Here is a 20989-nt window from a genome sequence, read left to right on the forward strand (position 1 = left end):
AAAACTGAAACCATTCGATAATGCAAATGTGTTACTAAAATAAAATTGGAGGTAGACGTAATTGTTTCAAAACTGGATACATTTTGTATTTAATCTTTAACTTGGTCTATGTATTTTATGTTGCTAAACTCGTAGTTTTGACCACTCTCTTTGGTCGTACCTCGGTGTACTCCTTGTAGCGGCGGTTGACCTCTGCGATGCTCTCCTTTGTGGCTTTAGTGGATGGAGATGAGGAGAACGCCTGCTTCATCCTAATGGCACCATCCCGCAATCGACTCTGGATGCAAAATGCCTCGTACAGCTCATCCACCTGAACAGAAAAATGTCCTTTGTTTTAATGTATGAATGGCTACAAGGCACAGACTCACAGTAAACATTTTCATTCATTATAATTGCACACCAAGTTTCAAATAGTATTTTTCAGTTAAAACTTACATCAAAATATCCCGAGGCACACTTTCTCAAATCTGCCATTTAAATTATTCTAGTTTGTTCACACCTCACCAGGACTCACTCACACATTTTGAGCACAGCTTTAGGCCTGTGCTGCAGCAAGTTAACAGGGAATTTCAAAGATATGTTTTTCCAAATAGAACAAAAATATCCTGTGTTTAAAGGCAGACCCGGTCTTATAAGACTCTTTGGATTTACCCTTTCAATTTCAGTTCAAAATGTGGATCTATTCAGTAGCTTTTCACATAACATTATATTTGAATGCAGCTGCCCAAAACAAAATCATAAATGAGACCTACAAGCATCAAAAGTTCATGCCTAATAATCTTATTAAGGGGATTTTCTGTTTCACAGCAGGAGTTGTGAAAATGACTTTTTTTCATATAAAAGTGAAGAGATCTGAGGCACACAGATGGATTGTCCTGTGTACGACCCCAGTTGGCCACTCCCAAAGGGGGAAACACACTTCAAGTTTAGAGACATCACTTTCACCAACAACATGAACCCAGCACCAACCCACTGGGACAGGACTCTCACAATACTCCATCAATAACATGCACTCTAGATATTGCACCATTAAAACAAAGTACTGTTAACGGACAACGGGAGAGTGGTCATAAAACTAAATTGTTTCTGTATTCTAAATCGGTGCAAATTTATCTGGTTCAAGGCGTCAACATTTATGTCTCACACTAGTAATGTAACTAGTTATTTGTTCTTTTAAGGTGTTCATTATTGATTTCAAACATTAAATATGCAACCCTGCCATGCCAACATATCATGCCATTAGCTGTGCAAATTACCAATAATAATGCACATTTATTAAAATCGTGTCACAAGAAAATGTTCTGTATGAAAACAATTGTTCGCTGTTGGTAGATTCATTTCCTGTTTGGGGTGGAATATGACAAAATTGGCAGAGAGGCTGCACAGCACACCTCTGTAGGCTCGTGTTGGGCGTGATCGCGGGCTCTGAAATATTGATGTGGTCTCCTCTTTATGGTGCTCATTAGAGACAGCAAAGAAATGGGCCGGTCTGCCTCCTGCCAGGAACAGCTCCTCTCTCTGTTTGTTTGTGCTTCTTTATGACTGGAGACACAGATGACAGCATGCAACTCAAAGTGGACCATCAATGAGTACAGTATTTCTAATAGGGACAATGGAGAAAAACTACTGTTGTGATCTGCACTGATAACAGGGATGTGTTGATAGCAAAACTGGAATCAAATATCAGTGTCAATACTGAAAAAATGAGCTGTATCGTGTGTCAGTTTCATGATATCGGTCAAGCAGATATCCTGGTTGAGCCTTTAATTAGATGTAACAAGACTATTTACAGGCTAATTTCGGTCTAGAATGTCTGATAATTTTTGAACTTTTATCTATTTGAAGGGGTTAGTTGTGATGTGAAAGATAAATAAAGCTGCGTTCCTAAATACCAGATAATTATTAAATATTATTTGTGACTGGAATTTTCCTTTTATATTATATTACTGCAACTAACATCTAGGGTGTATTATTAGAATACACAATTTATTGATACTTTGACAGATAGAGCAATAGATTAACAGGCAATATAATTTCAGAATATGATCTAGTGAACTAAACAAATTAGTGTCATGTAATACCAAAATTTCAAACTCAATTTCAATATTAATTTTAATGTTGCCATGTTCTGACTAGTTCAGACCATAAAAAATATTCAGAAAACCACAAAGTATTAATACTTGTCCAAATGAGCGTCTAGTTTCCATGCTAGGTTTAATATTGATTAGTAACTGGGTAACAACTAAACCATAGTAATATTTTCATCTTGAGTTTTAGTGGCAAACTAAATAACACTGTATAAACCAATCAGCCCACATTAAGTACACTTCAGACTAGACATAGTTGAATCTGTCTGACAAATTGTAAAAATGGTACCTTAGACTGTAAAAACATACAAAAAGACACCCACCCAGTCCCCCAAGTGCCCCACAGCCCACACCAACCCCATCCCCAGCTGGGACCGTCCCGTCTGCCTGTGGTCTGTGGTGGGGCAGCAGCAGCAGAGCTCAGCCAGTTATAAAAACCTTCCAACCACAACTGAAACTCTGCTTCCTCACTGCAAATTCAAATGGTTTATTTACAACAAAACATGGGACAAAACAACATGTTATTCTGCTCACAAGGTCACAAATCAGTATCATGACTTATTCTTTCCTTTTGGCTTTTCCTTCAAAGAGTGGCCGCTTTAAACCATCTATTTCTTTAAATGCAGTGATTTACATAATAATTTATCTACAGGACTTCTAGGTTCTTGTCTTGTCCTCTCCAGTTTGTCTTCTGTATGTTGGTCCTGGTCTTTTATTGTTGTCGTGTTTTGTCTCTTTTGGTCCATATGGTTTATTCTTTAGTTGTATTTTTAGAATTATTGCTTATATTAATGCTCATTCTCTTAATTGTTGTGTTGAAGTCTAGTAAAAAAATGCAAATAATAATAATGTGTCCAGACTGAAACCAGGACATTAAAACAGTAGCTGAAGAGGTATTCTCTAATATCATTGGGCCTTTGAAAACCAATGAACATTCAGAAATGTAACCAACCAATCAGCAGCAATCACACAATTTCCCACTAATTAAACTCATTTAATCCTAATTAAAATATCCTCCTGGTGCCTTTCAGGAAATGCCCATTTGAAGGTCAGCCAAGCCTGAAGAAGACGTCCATCAGTATTCAGCAGCACCCCAGGGCCACTGCACCCGAGACAAAGAAGAAAAGATATAACATAAAAGGTAATGGCCATTGCAAGCAGAGCAAGAATCTACTGAGAAACTCCCCTCTCCAGTCTACGTCGTTATAGCTATAAACTATATCACAGAAACCATTGTCAGACTAATAATCCATAACACTGTCATCATTCACTCCTGTTTTTGACATTGCATGGATCATTTCAAGGCAGCAGATTTACACGTGACTCATAAAAACCATCTGCGCCTTCGTAATGACATGTCTCCAGATGTGACTAAACCACACATGTATTCCCAATTAAGATTGTTTTAATTATAGCACAGTGGGGAACCAATCAATGGCTGATAATAGAATATAATAGAATGACAGATTATGCATTTTAAACAAACTGAATTATAATCTGAATATAATAATGAATGAATGAAACACATGGTAAAAAATTAAACTCTCCATGCTGGGCCAGTTCATCAAGCCAAGTCACATGTTATTACTGTGAGAATGGTGGAATAGCAAATGTCACAGATTTTATATAACATAATATAAGTAATAACCATAAACTGTATAACAAAGTGGACAAAGGGAGTGTAATGCCACCCGTAGTGCTCCGCTCCAGTCAAATGAAGCTCACAAGGCCACCAGTTATAGGGGCAAATTTGGAGCCAGGTCCATACTAGGAAGAATAATTTATTTGCAGACAAAATAGCAAAAATAAAAACATCAGGATCATGAAGAGTGGGCTAATAGGAACATTTTAAGACCAAAAATGATGAGGCTCACTGCAGGAGCTACAAAGAAAGGGGCAACTATTTTCCAATCTAAAGCCATGGAAAGGATGGTGCCAGAAATCTTCATATTTGGAACGCTGTGGCTAGCAGATTAGCTATGTCCATTTATATTCAATCTATGATAATAACACTGATTCCATATTGATTGATTTGCATAGTATTTTGCTTAGTATAGCTTCATATCGACTATATCTACAAGAAATCTAAGTGTATGGGTTTTTAAACATTATTACGGGAATCCTCTTAAGATATGGCCATTATCCGGGCTCGTAGTGGGACGAGGAGAGCGCACATGTACACAGACTTGGTGCCAGGGGGGTGAGTGATTATAAGCAGATTAAACCAGGCGGGCCACATCAAACAGCATCCAGCACACACACTTCTCTGGGGAGCTGTGGGCGTGTGTGTACGTTGGTGGTAAGATTAGCATTCAAGGGAGTCGTGGAAAGCAGCACGGCCTATATTAATCACATGCCAAGTGCTCAGTCTAGTCTGGATTTGGCAGGTTTAAAATGCACTTTCTTCTTTTGTTGTTTTAAAGTGAAAGTGACAAGTCAATTTGGTCGAGTTCTGACAGATTCGGGTCTTTGAGATCAACTGGGTTTTCTTTTTACCAAGAATTAAGCTCTTCTGACAGTGATCTAGTTGCTCCCTGTTAACTTTGTAGTGGGCAGAAAAATCTAATTGGTAAACTTCATTTTGATTCATGAGCTTTTGTCTCACTCCACTTCTCATGTATTTACAGAAAAAAAATGGTGTTCTAAACTTACTTATAATAATATCTTGACCAGGCAACATAATGTGCACAGGATTTTGAGCTAGTCCTGGGGGTTTATTTTCTCCTTTGTGATCAGGGGTCCAAGGACAGGGGTAGGGGTGATGGCTTGGAAAATCTGTAAAGCCGTTTAAGCAAAAGCCAGTGCTGTGTAATTATAATCAGCAGTAGCTTATGAAGAGGAAGTGCCAGTGACCCACAAATTGGCAGTTCAAAAAACATTTCTTCCACTTCATATTACTATTGTCTCATTGGCTAACCACATCCAGTGTGTGACTTTGGACTGAAGATACAAACCATAAAGGCATGTCAGTTTTTTTGGTCACACGATATAACTGCAAGAACTAAAAGATAATTATCATAAACATTTTAAAAACAAATACGAGTCATTTCAGTTCATTCTATAACCCACAGGAAAGTAAACCTAAATGTACTGTGCTTATTACTTAAGTACTTAATCTTAAATTTCAGACTAATTTCATAATGCTGTCCAGCGATTTTAAGACAGTGTACTAGACAATTTGCCTGTGATCCAGAATTTGCACTCAATGCTTTACAAAGATGTGAATCTGGTCATGGGTGAATCTCGTTTTCAAATGGGTGTGATTGACATGTAGATTAGCCAGTCGCCACATGGTCCATCCGTAACAGAAAATATAAAGGAAAAAATATTACAGGGGGCTGATAACATCTGAAGATTTCTGAAGAATTAATGAGTAAAGCACTAAAATCTGTTAATCTGTAGTGTGATAAATTTATTTTTGTTTGTAAATGATGGGTGACCAGTGAGCTCCACATGCATCATGGAAAAAAAAACAAATCTGATTGCACTATCACATTTGGCTGAGTTTGAGACCCACTGGCGGGAGTGGGGACTAGATTGATATCAATCTGTATAAAAATTCATTGAGATGTCATTCTAGATTTGCCAGGCAATAAAACAATATGAACATTCACGTTTGCTTGATGTCGATAATCTTCATGAATATGGTATGTTTCGTAACACTAAAAAAAAAAAATTACCATTACAATATACAAAACCATTACTAGAATTTTTGAATTAAATGGATGTCTTCACTCTCTCCCACTGAATGAATCTGTTCAATGTAAGCAGACAATTTACTTGGATACACAAGGATAAAGACCCATTAACACTAATCCTCAGTTGATGTATTCCCCAACACTGGTCTTTGTCCATATTATAATCTACTTTTATACCTCATCACATATAGGATCTGACTGTGCCCTGCTGTGCCACCTGCCTCCTTCATATTTCGGTGCATGCCAATTACAGCTCGGACATCTGCGCCCGACGCCCCAAACAAAGACCTGGGGGGCAGTGAGTCAGGGAGGGATAAAGATGTGCTGATGGAGGAGTTTAAAGTCATGGCTCACGGCAGCTGTCCTCCCCTAAGACACGCCTAAACATGAATATATCCAAAACAACTGCACACAGCTGATCATACTATGAGCGATTTAATGTTATGGGGATGCGTCATGTCTAAAAGGCACTTAAAGGGCCCATATCACACTATTTTCTGATCTATTATAATGTTTCCTAATCACAAACGTACCTGGAGTTGTGTTTTGTTTCTCTCACAAATGTTTAACACACAAACCCATATTTAGGCTGAGTTCTTCTCTCAAAGAGAAAATACTGTGTTCTACCCTGTGATGTCATGTGATAATACAGGATGTGCTCCAGTGTCTTTCTAAACTCCATACACCTTCACTAGAATCATTTGGATAATTTCAGCTCTAGGGTTGCCAGTCTCTATTAAACTAAAGATAAAATGTACTTGTTAACTGGAAAACTACCACTACATGACATCATGACGTAGAACAGAGCATTGTGAGCTTTGGAGATGACAGATTAATAAAGTGTTACTCAAACATGTATGAATGAAATACAACTCCAGCTATGTTTTTGATTAGGTAACATTAGAATTATAGCATGGCTAAATTTTGCATAATAAAAGACCTTTAAGCTACAAGAAGAATATTCTAAAAGTAACAATGTGGGTCATTGCTCAAAGGTTTGGTTGCTGTAGCTTTATAATGCAAATTAGTTTAAAACACATACCATGTTTACCATAAAGACATTTAAGTAAAGTATTCACGCACACTCATTTACCTCCTTATGTACTCTACAGTATCTCATAAGGGAGAACATATTTTCATGCCTGTTGCTGAACTGTCAGCACCTTTACATTTTTCATCTAACAAGCACTGGTCGTCATAAAGCCCTACAGTTTTTGATCGAACACAAATTTCCTGCATATTTTCTCAGCCATTATGGACTCCTAAACATCTCTTAAATACTAAGAAATTTCTGCCCTACATATCAGCTAATTGCAAATCATTATTCCCAAAGAACTTATGACTGTCTTTGGTACTGTGGGAACAAAATGTTTTCAAACTCAATAGCTTCTTTGACCATTTTATTTGCTATTTAACCAGTGAAAAAGGAATACTTTAGTTACAGAATACTGAATACCTGCATTAGACCAATCAAAGTACTGTATTCTGAATACATGCAATACTTGTACACAGTTGTGTTATATTACAGTGTAAAAATGTGGCATATATTACAGACAACTTTACCTTTGTTGCTATACATTATAATTTATGTCTAATTAGTGATGAATCACATGTAGGCATTGCAAGAGTCGAATTTTCTTTTTTTCTCACTGATATGCAGTTTGAAGCCAAAATTGCAACATGAAGTACCACCAACTGAATACAGTTACTCAAAAGTTAGTATTGAGTACATATTTTCAGTGCACTGGTAGTATATTCTGTGCTTCTCTATCTAATTGGTCTGCTTAAAGGTTACATTACCTTGTGATGTCATATAGTGGTAGTTTTCAAGTTAACACCTCCTTTTATCTTTTGTTTTAGTAGATAGTGGCAATTCCAGAGTCATCCAAGTAATTTTATGAAGGTGTATGAAGTTCAGAAACACAGTGGAAGACTTACTATATTACCACGACATCACAAGGTAGAACAGAGTGTTTTCGGTTTGAGAGAAGAAACAAAATACAACTCCAGGTCTGTTTTTGATGAAGAAACGACATTATAACAAGTCAGAAAATAGTGTAATATGGCCCCTTTAAATACTCAGTCCACATTGCATTGATCTCATTCGAGTGCTATCTGCTGACACTTGGACATTTTGGGCGGCACAAAGAGGCGTGAAAGCCAGAGGTAATCACATTTGAATTACACTAGACTACAGCATGCGTTTCTTTGTGCTTTTTGATAGTGAACATGCAACTCTCACGCACTATTTTTTCTACCGGTGCAAGTTCTTCATCTGATTTGAAAAAGAAACAAAACTTTTGAGTAAAAAACAGCTTTGGAAACATTTGGTGGCTGTATATTTAGAATCTAAAATCATACTGCGCTCAAATTAGCTTACTTCAGTCACACTTCAGTTTTGCAGCCCTTTTACCTGCCCTACCTGAACACCTGCAAACTTTCATCATTTCAAGTTTGAATTTATTTTTTGAAGAAAGGACGAAAAGTCAGATCTGTGCGGCCCCAAATAGCAGCTGTTTTAACTGCAATCTGTGACAACGTTGCAAGACGCAGCAAGCCTCCAATCTGTGCGTTTTCCTGTAATAATAGACTGAACATAGAACATGCTTAGAGACAGCAGCACTGTGAAAAGAGATGGGTGAAAAGAAACAAATGTTCTTTTTAAAGATGCACTGTGTAACTTTCCTGGAGGATCTGTCAAATGCTTTTCTCCACCAAAATGTTATTGCTTAGTCTTGAAAGTTTCACAGTATGATATTAAACCTTTCTATTACCATGGAGACCAAACCAGACCAAGTTACAGGTCAGATCTGTGGAGAGGCAACCCCATTTACAGTCACAATGTCTAGGTATTTTAAAATATATAAAATTTAATTCAATAAATCTAACATAGAACTGTTTATTGATCTAGTGTGGAACATTCCACACAGAGCTGTAACATATCCATCGAAACACACGGGTGATGGACCCCAAACCAAAAAGTTACATAGTGGACCTTTAATTGTTAAAGTGCCTTTTATACCATACACTAGGGGTGTAATGATATCCAAGTCTCACGATATGATATCGTCACGGTATGAACCTCACGGTATGATATTTATTGGAATATTTTCTGGAGGCTAACAAAACTATTAATATGCTACTTTTTCTTCTTAAAGTGCCGTGACAAGACTTAATCCAAAGAACTAAGACTTATAAGTGCTTAGAACTGTTATTTCTTCTTATAGTCCACACTGAAATGGAGCAAAGGATCATGGTCTATGCAGTTCTCTCTGTCTTTTTTTATCTATTGCTGCACCATAACTCTTAAGTTAAGCAAAGAGACTTTGACGATACGATGTCATGATATTTCGGTTATTGTTACATCCCTACTATGTACTATGGGCTATAAATACAAATTTAAGTTTAGATTAATTCTTTACCAATAATGAGAAACATATTTACCAATACATTAACAACTGCGAGCAAAGGTCGGTGCCTTGGTAGGTGGCCCATGCTCTCCAAATAGAGTTGCCACGATACTAAAATTTCAAACTTAAATTCGTTACAAAGAAAAAGGCTTGATGCTAGTGCCAAGATCAGAACCATTCTAAAACTAACTCAAAATTTGTCCTTTTCCTGCTTTGTTTTTAAGTATAGTCATGAAGCCCTGAACCTAAAATAGGACAAACTTAAAAGCATTTTATTTTAACATAGGGGTGGGTAAGGGTTGTATACTTGGCATTTTAAACTTTTTATTGTACTATAATGAGCTGCTGATAACCTGGAGATGTCATATCAAATAGTATCTGGGTATACATTTTACAGTACAACAATCTGCAAGTGTATTTAGGTTTTAGTTTATTGTTTATTTTGCACTTTTGCTTACGTCTGTACCTCTGAACACAAATTCATTTTTTATGTCCACAGCCTTGACAGCACATTTCCTTGGCAATTTTCAGTCTGACTCACCTCAGGCCTATTTTTGTCTTCTAACCACATCTTTAAGTGCCACTCCAATTGCTTCTCCTTTGCGTCCCACATTCACAGTCCTTTTGACAATCACGTCTCTGCCTCTGCACTGTTGTCGTCATGTGTTTGTTTTGCCATTGTCTTGCTCGTGTCCTGAACATAAAGGGTTAACAGCGCCCCATAGATGAAGCCCCTTACACTTCAAAAGCCCTGTCTTGGGGTTACTATGGTTACCTCTGGGGCGTGTGTCCCAATGGCCCGCTGTCACCGTCCCATTTGATGCACAGTAAGAGCAGCCATTACAACCTCCACAAAAGGATGACAGAGGAGAAAAATGACCTAGGAAGATGCTTTTGTTCGCAACCACTGACCGGTGCAAGGAACATGATAGAGGAAATTGGGAAACGTGATCCCAACTTCTTAAATCTGGGGCTCTGAGGCTTTGATGTCAGTGCAAAGTTACAGCAAAGAAAATCTGCTGAGATGAAAAGGATCTAAGGGTGACCTGAAATGAGCAAACTAATGTGCAATTTCAGATATTTGCCTTTTCAGAACTATTTCATCACTTATTAAATTATGGTAAATGGTCACACTTTTATATAGCGCTTTTCCACAATCAAGGCACTCAAAGCATTTCATCAAGGAACAACGCACCCATTCACTCAAACATTCATATGCAGACACTAGGGATGCGGAGGGCTAGTGTCTTGCCCAAGAACACAACACTCTACCAACTGAGCTACTATTGCATTTATGTAATTATTATTTGAATGCTCTGTGTCTGGATTCGAGGATGCTTACCTTACTCATGTGAAACTCCAGTCGTCTCATGTACCGCTCTATGCTTTTGATTTGCTGCAAAAAAGAGAAGGATACATTTTAGGGGTGGGGGAGTCCCATATGTCTTTTTGTCATCTTAACACTGGAATGAATTAATATTAGATTTGTCCACATTGTCAGACATGAGACAGCATACTCCATCATCTCACCTTGTCCAAATCATACAGCACTCCCTGGAGGGAACAGACAGAAGAGGACAGTTAGTCTAGGGACACAGCTGTGGCTTGTATTATGTAAAACAGATTGAAAAAAAGTCTGGCTTGACAAATTGTCAAACACACTGCCTCCAGAATAATAATGAGAATTCTATGGTCCGCGGGAGTGGGTGAGTGAATAGAAGATACATTTGCAAAACTACTGTCTGTGAATGTTTGTGTGACTCACCAGACGAGAATTCCTCTTCATGTCCTTCATCAGTAACATGAGCTTGTCCAGTTCTGTTTGATGGACTTCTAGGTATTCACTACAGAGAAAAAACAGCATAGTTTTACAGCTATCTTCATCACAACTCTCAAACTGAAGCAAAACCTCTGCAGCAATATGTACACCAGTGAGGTACCGTATATATTCATATGGCAATTTGGGCAATATACAGTTCAGTCTAAGATACTTTTAATCAGAAAATGTGAAAGTGAATGGTTGTCTTCATTCTCAGCTGTTTCTCAGTCCATTTTAGGATTTATTTAAATTTACATAATCATACCTAAAGTAGACATATTATGCAAAATCACCTTTTGTAAGATTAAAATGATGTAACAATGGTGCTCATCTTCCCTCATCATTAGCTGACTCAAAGTTGTATTTTGACTGATTCATGAGGAAGCCTGAATAGTCCTAAATTTGAAACTTGAGGGCACAGAAAATTACTCAAAAATTTGCCTATGTTCATTTTGAAACAGTTCAGAAAGACTTTCAATGCACCAGTTTGAATTGTATTAGCTTCACTCACTCTAGGCCTTGACGTAGAGCAGTGTAGACCTCCTCCAGTCTTTTGGGCTGTGGCTCTCGGGACCCACTTCCTCCTTTGTGTCCAGACAGGTGAGGCTTCTTGGGCTTGGACTGGGGCTTCTTCTGCACAGCTGAATTCCCCATGAACGAGTTACACCTAGCAAACACACAACACATAAATAAACATAAAAATACATACACATTTTTGTTTTCATCAGTCACAGGCATAGACTTGCTGCTAATGGTCGCACTAAAGATTCCTGATTTTTTTGCATGTCCTTGGGCTAACCTCTGCAACAACTCCCATCATGCAAGACCACTTTAACCTACATATTATTCAAACACCTTCAACTAAAGTGTTTCTGAATGCTGGTCACACTTACAAGAGCTGATTAATCAATGTCAGCGTGATGTGTTAAATCCCAGGTATGTACAAACAGCAAAGTGAACAAACGCATGCAAACCTGATCTGCTTGCCCCCATCCATCCTGCTTGTGTGCTAGCTGTGATTTATCACAAGTTGAAAGTAAAAGAGCAGCAGCACACACAGGTAAAAACCCATTGAGGCAGTCACAGTTCACCGTCATTGGAGAATTTTTCATTCCTTCACTTTGCCCTGAAGCTGATAGAGCATCTATAACCCACATATGAGGCAGGTCTGACTGGAAGAGGCAACATAATGAACCATGAGAACGCATTGAGCCTTTTGTATTTAACATGAGGGTTAAAGATATTCTGGTGAGTAACTTTGGTTTGGCTTTGGTTAAACATAAAAATCGGTGGACATGAATTCACTCAGACAGATTATAGCCAAGGCCAAGTAACTATGGCTGCACAATGTATCACAATCTAAATTTGAGTTGGGAAAATTATCAAACCGTGAAGGTTGCAGTTACTTAGATAACAGAAAGTACAGAGTGAAATATGTGTTTTTATAGGAAAAGTCTTCTTGTACCTATGGTTTTGACCTCTACAAACATTAATTTACAGAATTTACAATGTGCACTTTGAAAAGATTCCTAACTTTTAAACATCTAAAACAATATCTGTCAGAAAAAATTGCACTAAATTGCACTCAAATTTCCGTAACACAATGTGAAGAATGAGCTTTAAATATCCTTTGTCAAACTACCCGTCTTATTTTGGGTCATGTCTGTATTTGAGGCCATTTCAGTCTGAGCAGAAGAATGACATTTGCACAGAATTAATGAAACAATCCTAGAATCATATCGGGGACACAGCTCTACAAGTTGGATCGTGCCCTGCCTCGCCTCATGCCAGCGAACACGACTTAACCTAAGCTGCCACAAATGTAGGGCACAACTCAATGAGAGCGCGGCGTCGCCCTGAGGGTCATGTGATCTGTGTGCACACATGCATGCAGACTTGGTTTTAATTGTAAGTCTACTTCCTATATTTACAAACCAAAATCTGAAAAGCTGGGAAACTGCCTAGGTAATTCGAGTTATGAATTACAAGATATCATAAAAACCTACAATGAGGTCAAACTATAGAAAAAAATGGAAACTGGATAGTGTAATATAATTTGTAAGAAAAAAAAAAAGGTTGATTGAGGAATGCATGACAGTAAAAGGGTTTCCAGGGAGAACAGACTGAACAGAATTTGATAATAAAACGATGCTTGACGCTATTAAATTGCATGAAAACATCCAGAACATTACTCGACAACTGCCTACTAATTCGAAAAAACTGGATTTGCACCACCTGGGATCTTGTGAAATAAAAATAAAAAAATGTTTTAGGAATGTTTTAGAAATAGTCCAAAATGAGTCTGTTTCAATTGATATCGCTGTATCTGTTTTTCTAGTGCAATGTTTTTACATGGTTTAGGCACAGTAAAGACAGTGACACTTTGCAGCTGATGTCTTCAACATTCCCTGTACTCTGTTAAAAAATCTAATTAGACTTAATCTACACAAGTCTCTCACGTAAAATTACAGTCACAAGCTAGCAAGCATTAGACAGAACTTATCATTCAGGACCATGAATGCTTGTATTGATTTAGACAGACTATACTTAGACTACATTAAAACATTTTTGGCAGTTTTTTGCTAATGTGTGCATTGCGTCACCATGGTAACTGTCCTACATGTACGTCTATCTTTAATGTTGAACACCCTCAATTGTGCAGTACTGTATATTTTCAAAACTAAAGTCTACCACTCTTGGATAGCCCTCAAAAGCCCATAGCTTTCCTCCTCTCTCATTATCAGAACAGTAAGTTGTCATCCGCTGACGGTCGCCCACACACCCGCCTCATTCCAACCAATTACCCAATCGTCAGCCTGAGCCGTGAGGAGAGCGGCTTCAAATAAGTGTTGAGCCCGCCACAGCGATGACACCCGGCCACTAACAAAGCCTGTTTATTGAGATGGAGATTTCAGCTTTGTCTTGTGATGCTGCAGTGAGAGGCTTCAGTGATGAGTCAGAACAGGAAATCCCTTATCTGTCTTGAGGTGGTATCAATTGCAACCATCTTTCCTTCAACCATGACACAGTCTATCTAAACTGCTGCATAATAGCTGAACTTCATTATCATCTGTGCCATTTATGTTTCACAGTCCTGCTCTAATTTAGCACATCCTCCTTGTTACTAATTTTGATTAAAGATGCAATGTGTAACTTTTGGAGGGTTCGTATCTGATTGTCTTTAACAAGATGCTTTACCATTTGCCTGTAATGCTCCACAGTATGACATTAAACTTATCTATCTCTGGAGACAATTAGGTGACACCACTGGGCCATGCTATGGGTGAGATCTGTGGAGAATGGATCCCACTAATCTTTTTCAAGGTTTTTCTGAGCAGTAAAATATCTGTAATTGAATAAATACATGATGGATAAGGATAATGCCATAACATAGAACATTCTGGACAAAGCAATACAATCTCATGGAGACAAGCAGACCCTTCATCAGAAAAGTTACACCTTGCAGCTGCACCTTCAAGTTAATACTGGAGTTAGGGATGGGTGATGTAGAAAAAATAATATCACAATTTCCATAAAATCAGATCACAAATTTGATTTCATACCAATTAATATATGCTTTGTAAGTTTTCTGCTCCTTTTAAGTGGTAAATAAACCCATCTGCTTCTTCTGAAAGTTAGTACATTGATGTGATTGGTTAAATCCAGCTGTCAATCATTCAAAGCCTCACATAAGCTGGCCAGTAAGAGGAGTGGGTGTGAAAAAGTGTCTGTGCTTGATTAGACAGTTGCATTAAATAGAAAAATAGTGAATCACAACATGACGATAAGACCAAAACAGCAGATAGTCACAGGGATGAAAACACAGATCTTAGCATGATATTGCCAAGCCCTAACTAAAGAAGAGAGCTTCCTTTATAATTGCAGTGTTTTTGTTTACATGACTGAAATCAAGGCAGCTGCTGAGCTATACTCTTTCTAGTACCGTTTATAACAGTCTATTAAGGATGTGTCACATGCTTTGACCAATCAGAAGTAAACCATCGAGGGAAAGGCTGGGTATTTTGATCACTCAATTACACATACAGCCAACTGTAAAGACAACATTGGTACTAGCAGTAGACTTGTTTTATACTCCACAAGTCTGCATAGCCAAATGATCATGTAACTATCCTATGCAAATCAAATGTAATGACTGTTTTGCCAATGCAACTGCTTCCAACTAAACCAGTAACTTGAGGGTTGACATGTTAAGACAGAGGTGTTTTTTGTTTACATGAATGAACTCAAGGCTGCTGCTGAGCTATACATTTTCAAGTACCCTCTATAACAGTCTAAGGCTGTATGTTTTGACCAATCAGAAGCATACCGTGATCGCCGCTCCTGTAGCGTGCTGAATCCAGCGAATGACTGACTCCGGATGATGCCGTTGGGCCCTCCTGGTGAGTGTGTGCCCGCCGCCATGATCTCGGGGTTTCGAGATGACACCCCTATGGGACACAGACAAATAGAAACAAATGATCAGGCATGTTGCTAACAGAGCATTACAGAAACTCAAACTCCAAAAACAAAACCATGTCAACATAGAAGTTAACAGGAAGCACATTGAGCAATAGAAAGACAAAGTGGCTTCTGTGGATGATGTTTGACGTGTGCGATGTGGACGGGCTGCATTCAGAGCTTGTGCTAACACGCCATGCCACTTGGGAGCAAACACACTTCAACATCGCTCTACAGGGAAGGTGTCACGAGGCAGCTGTCATTTTCATGTGATTCTGTCCTGCACAAATAGTTTCCATATGAACCACCAAACAAGTCAGAATACACAGAGCAATATGTTCACATTTCACAACCATATCAAGGTGATATATATTGCCACAGTGGCAAAGCAATCGCCCACTTATCCTAAGATTTGTGGTTCAATTCCAGCTCAGCCCTGTGCATAGAATTGATGCATCCTTAGGCAAGATTTGAGCAACTTTTACCTGGCTTAAATGCCGGATCAAACTTTACTTTTAAAATGAAACAGCACATAACCAGCAATTATGTGTTTTAGAAGCAGCATGTCAATTGTTAAACTTATTGAGCTGAAAATATATAATTCAGCATGAGTCCTGACATGTGACACAGGAGTCAAGAGCCAGGCGAAAGTAGGTTGTAAACGTCCACGTGTGTCTGTCAAATTATGGCTGCAGGGAAGCGCCCAGAGGGACAAGCCGACTATTGTGATCAATCAATTACACATATGGCCAACTATAAAAGATAACATTGGTACTATTAGCTGACTTTGTTTTATACTCCACAAGCCTGCATAGTCTTGCAAATCATCATGCAACAGTGCTATGCAAGTCAAATGTAAAGACTCGTTGCCAATAAACCCATGCAACCGCTTCCAACTAACACAGTAACCTGAGTGTTGATACGTGCCAAGACAGAGGCCCTAGACATCAATTTAAAAATGCACAAAAGATGGATCATGTTGTAACAATTTCTTGGCTAACTTTTTGTGTTTTGGCATATCAACAAAACTCAAACCCAAACCAAAGTTCCCAGAATTGCTAGACTGAACTTCCTAGTGTTATGAAAAAGCTTTCAGATAAGAAATTAAATGATCTATTGCTGTTAATAACTAATGTAATTCTGTATATTTCAACAAATTCTGAAGCCTGATATATACAGAGATATTCTGCGATAAATGATAATATTGAAACTACTTTACGCCACCAACACAAAAACAATAAAGCAGAACAATCCCAGTTAACCATTTTTTAATAGAGGATATCATTAAAAGGCTTGGGCTGCAATATATAATGTACTATTACTGGTCAAGAAAGAACCATAGAAGTCACTTATTCAACCTTTTACAGCTCCCTTATAATCATATTATGAATACTGATAAATACTGAGCCCCAAAATATATTGTTATAGCTTTCATATATTGAATGACAAATCAATATAGTATTTATCATGACTGACCTAGTTTTCATAAAAATTCATTTCAGGACCAGTTCAACAACTAGGTTACAACTTCCTTCAAACAAAGTGTATTTTATGTGTGTTTTTTCCTCTAATGCATCCATCTTTCATGACATACTAACACACACCTCTGTTGACAGAAGAGCCAGTGCTGCAACTGATTGAACCAGCAACCTGATCAGACCCGATCGTGGTGCGACTGAAAGAGAGGGGACACATAAAGAGGCGGGACAGGGCGCAGTGAAAGACTAGAGGTTTGTTTTGTGATTGAGAGACAAAGGCCATGGACACTGATACTGCTTTAGGCTATTAATAGTCTGGTTTTAACACAGGAGACCCTCATGAGTGTGACAGAGTGGGTGAATCATATGCACCAATGAGCTGCCTGCACTGGAAATCATGGAGTGGCTTCATTTGTTATACAGTGCAAATGTTATTTTTGTGCAAGTGAAGCTATTAATTAACAAAGCCTTTTTAGATGATTGTTTAGGACTTTAAACACCAGAATAGATGTTGTATTTTTAGGTCTGCCCCATGAGTCTGAGTAATGAATCATAAGATCACAAGATACTTTACAAAGGATATATTCAGACTAGCACACAAACTATTCTTTGTCTTTACCAAAAGCTAAAACTAAATACAGCAGTTGATTTTACTGTAGAATTTGCGTGTCCAAACTTACTCAATGTAGAAATTAAAGATCTCCAAAAGACATATCCAAAATGTGTCTTTTTTAGAGTATCGGCTATTGGCCATAAACCTCCAATAGAGGCTGATATTTTGTTCGGGCCAACTAGCTGTCTAAATATGCCTGAAAAATGTATACATAAAGCTTTGATTGAACACTTAAGAAGATATTGCAAAAATAAGACCACACTGGACTCAACACAGTTTGTAGTAAAAGAATATTGTGGATGAGAATTTGGGAAAAAACCTAAATCAGCTCAACGGTATCACCAACAGCCATAAAAAAAACTCATACTGGTCGATCTCTAGTAGAAAGTTTAAGCTGGCTACCACTAACCAAGTAAGAGAGGACCTTGAGCATAGTATATTGGTGCCCTTCCATTGCACACACATGATGATGATGACCAACTCTTAAATCAACTGATAACTATTTGTTAATTTCAAGTGCACTGTCTGAACCCAAACCAGAGTGAAAAGTACATGAGGGTGGACAGAGGGTGTAATTTTGGCTTCAGTAACACACGTTTCAGAGCTGCCTCGTGAGAGTCTGAGTCACTGGACTAAAAGTGGAGCAGTGGGCGGCAGATGATAGCACATTGTTACCTAATGCCTGCAGGTAATTACAGAACAGCATGGACAGAGCAGGCTCCCCCTACCTGGAACTTAGATTTGGTCAAGATTATTAGAGATTGAGAATGCACAGAAAGCACAACATAATATAAAACCAGCTGTCTGTGTAATCCTTCAACCTTCCAGAGCCCTTTCAAAACTGAAGAAGCTACTTAAGATTCTTGGAATTAAGAAAAAGCGTTGACCATTTACAAAGAATGTGATCACAGTCACTTGAAAATTCTGTTATTTTTAATCATCAGTGACATGCTCAGATCATTTTAATCAAAAACTCTTTAGCCAGTCTTCTGTCAGCAAAAGCATGTTTTGTATGTGTTTTGTAGCAAAGTTCAGACTTTGAAGGAACAGATTAGTCTTATTTATGTTCATGTATTTAAAAATATTCACAGAAATTTTTATTTGACACAATAAAATCAAATGAAAAATGAAAATCATGATTAATCAATATCAGGGGGAACAATCTTCATTTATTTGTTATATCACCCAGACCCAGTGTTGGGAAGTAACTGAATACATGTACTGAGAATACATCTTCAGAATACTAATTCTGAGTTACTGTATTCCAGTAAGTTTACTCTTTCATTTGGTGTTATTCAGAATTCAGTTACTTTTCTAAAATCAAAGAAATCACACAATTTAAACTGCACAGTATCAAAGAGAAAAAAAAAAACAAAAAAACAAAAAAAAAACTGAGCTCTTATAATATGTGCATGTGTAGTTTATCCGCCTGCAATTAGTAATACGAAATGCATAAAAATGGTGAAACAAAATTAAAGATGTATTCAGAATATAGAACTCTGATTGGACCATGTATGTTATATATCTTACAAAATACATTTTACTGCAGGTATTCTGTAAATAAATACATTATCAAAGTATTCACATCCCCAGACCTAAGTCATACGCTAAAAGTTCAAGTTTCGGCACCCCTCCCAAATGTTGCTCCCAAGCTTTTCCCATCAGCACCAGCCAACTCCATTACCACCCTGCTCCCCATTTAAATCAATGCGTGGGACAAACACACACTCCTTCAGTCACAATACGCTTCCCCTGCTTTAGCAAACCTTCCTCTTAGCGTCGCCGTACATCTCGTCTAAAGAGCTTTTTCAGAGCGGGTACAACAATGCCCACTCGCACTGTGTCCTGGTGCCCTGCCATGCTTCACCCACACTCAATACAGCTGCCACTCAAGGCCCATTCAGCGCCGTTGCCGCTCTGGAGCTCACATGCTAATAGCCTTAAATACCCCGCGAGAGCCAATGCACGGCTGAATATGTGAGCGTGACATTGATCAGTATGGTAAGCAGCGCTAGGGAAAGAGCAGAGGATGACAAACACAGCAAGGTTAAGGGGAATTAGAGGGAGAGAGAAAAAAGAGGGAGGGGAAGAGGGTGAGAAACAGAGAGAAAGGCAGAGATAGAGGCAGACAGAGAGAGAGAAAAAGCAAAAGAGACAGAAACAAACAGAGGGGAAGGGGGGAAAACAGAAGGAGACAGTGAGGGAGGGCGAGAGAGAAAGAGAGAAAGAGAGAGCAAGAGAGGCGGGGGAGAGAGACAGAAAGACACACAAAGAGAGAGAGAGACAGAGAGAGATAAAGAGAGAGAAACAAACAGACGGAGAGAGAAACACAGAGGGAGGGGCAGGGAGGAGAGGAGAGAGAGACAGAGACATGCAGAAAGACAAAGAGAGAGAGAGAAAGGGAGAGAAAGAGAGAGAAAAAGAAAGCGATAAAAAACAGAGATAGAATGAAAGACGGAGGGAGGAAGGGAGGGAGGGGAGGAGAGAAAGAGACACAGAGACAGAGACGCAGAAAGACACACAAAGCCAGAGAGAGAGAAAGAGAAAGAGAGAGAAACAAAAACAGAGACAGAGAGAGAAAGATGGAGGGAGGGAGGAGAGAGAGAGACAGAGACTGAGAGACACAGAGAGAGAAGAGAGAGACAGAGAAGAGAGAGAGAGAGAGAGAGACAGAGAGAGACAGAGAGACAGAGAAAGGGGGCTCTGATGTAATATCCATTTGTGGTGTTAATGCATTAAGCAAACTACAGTGTGTGCTTAGTGGAGAGTCTACTTAAGAGAGTGAAGATAAAGGGGGGAAAGAACAAGTGGAAGAAGAGATCTGCTTAAAGACATTACAATCACATTTGACAAGTCAGATGCATTTGAGTGTTTTAGTGTTAGTTTTCAACACCTGTAGACAAAATATAAGCTACATGCATGAAAACAGACATAGATAGATATTAGTTACATACAGATAAGAAATATATGGCATTATAAAATTTTCTGTGAGTGCATTTTTGGTTGGAAACGTACAATAATTTTACTTTACTTTTAAATTTGTTGCTGTTCCCAATTTGAAATCAGCTGGTAAGCAAAACAACGGTCTGGCCTCTTTAGCAGAAAAAGAAGACTGACCAAGAGTTGTCCTGTACGTTGGGACAACACCGTTATCACTTGTAGCACTTCTTGTAGGAGCCCTGTGTGTACAGTTTATGGCAAATTCTGAATTTAGTGGTATATCAGAGTTAAAACACTTAAAAAATAATGTATAATAATTATATAAGTATATAATAATGATATATAATAATGATTAAAATTGGTCAAATTTAAAAGTTTCTTTAAAATTTCACCGTGGTGCTGTGTTTGGGGTTTTTTGTCAAGGCCCTTAAGGGTAACATTGTATAATGAACAGAGAGATTTCAGTGTGGTTAAAGAGGCTTGGGA

The 20989-nt window shown here is 38.3% G+C and overlaps 1 protein-coding gene across 2 annotated transcripts in view; it reads right to left on the reverse strand.

Annotated features, from left to right (window-relative positions):
- ripor2 (RHO family interacting cell polarization regulator 2) overlaps positions 1-20989 on the reverse strand; it is a 72765-nt gene that overhangs the window by 10308 nt on the left and 41468 nt on the right. For both annotated transcript variants that reach the window (XM_020932520.2, XM_055157667.1), the window contains exons 2-7: positions 15342-15462; positions 11526-11681; positions 10961-11039; positions 10726-10749; positions 10538-10591; positions 161-310 (exon numbers count right to left, since the gene is read on the reverse strand). In XM_020932520.2, coding sequence (XP_020788179.1) covers positions 161-310; positions 10538-10591; positions 10726-10749; positions 10961-11039; positions 11526-11681; positions 15342-15462 — 584 coding nt within the window. The remainder of the gene's footprint in view (positions 1-160; positions 311-10537; positions 10592-10725; positions 10750-10960; positions 11040-11525; positions 11682-15341; positions 15463-20989) is intronic.

Source organism: Boleophthalmus pectinirostris, unplaced genomic scaffold (genome assembly GCF_026225935.1).
Source record: "Boleophthalmus pectinirostris isolate CB_2022bp ecotype Guang Dong unplaced genomic scaffold, ASM2622593v1 HiC_scaffold_21, whole genome shotgun sequence".
Taxonomy (NCBI): domain Eukaryota; kingdom Metazoa; phylum Chordata; class Actinopteri; order Gobiiformes; family Gobiidae; genus Boleophthalmus; species Boleophthalmus pectinirostris.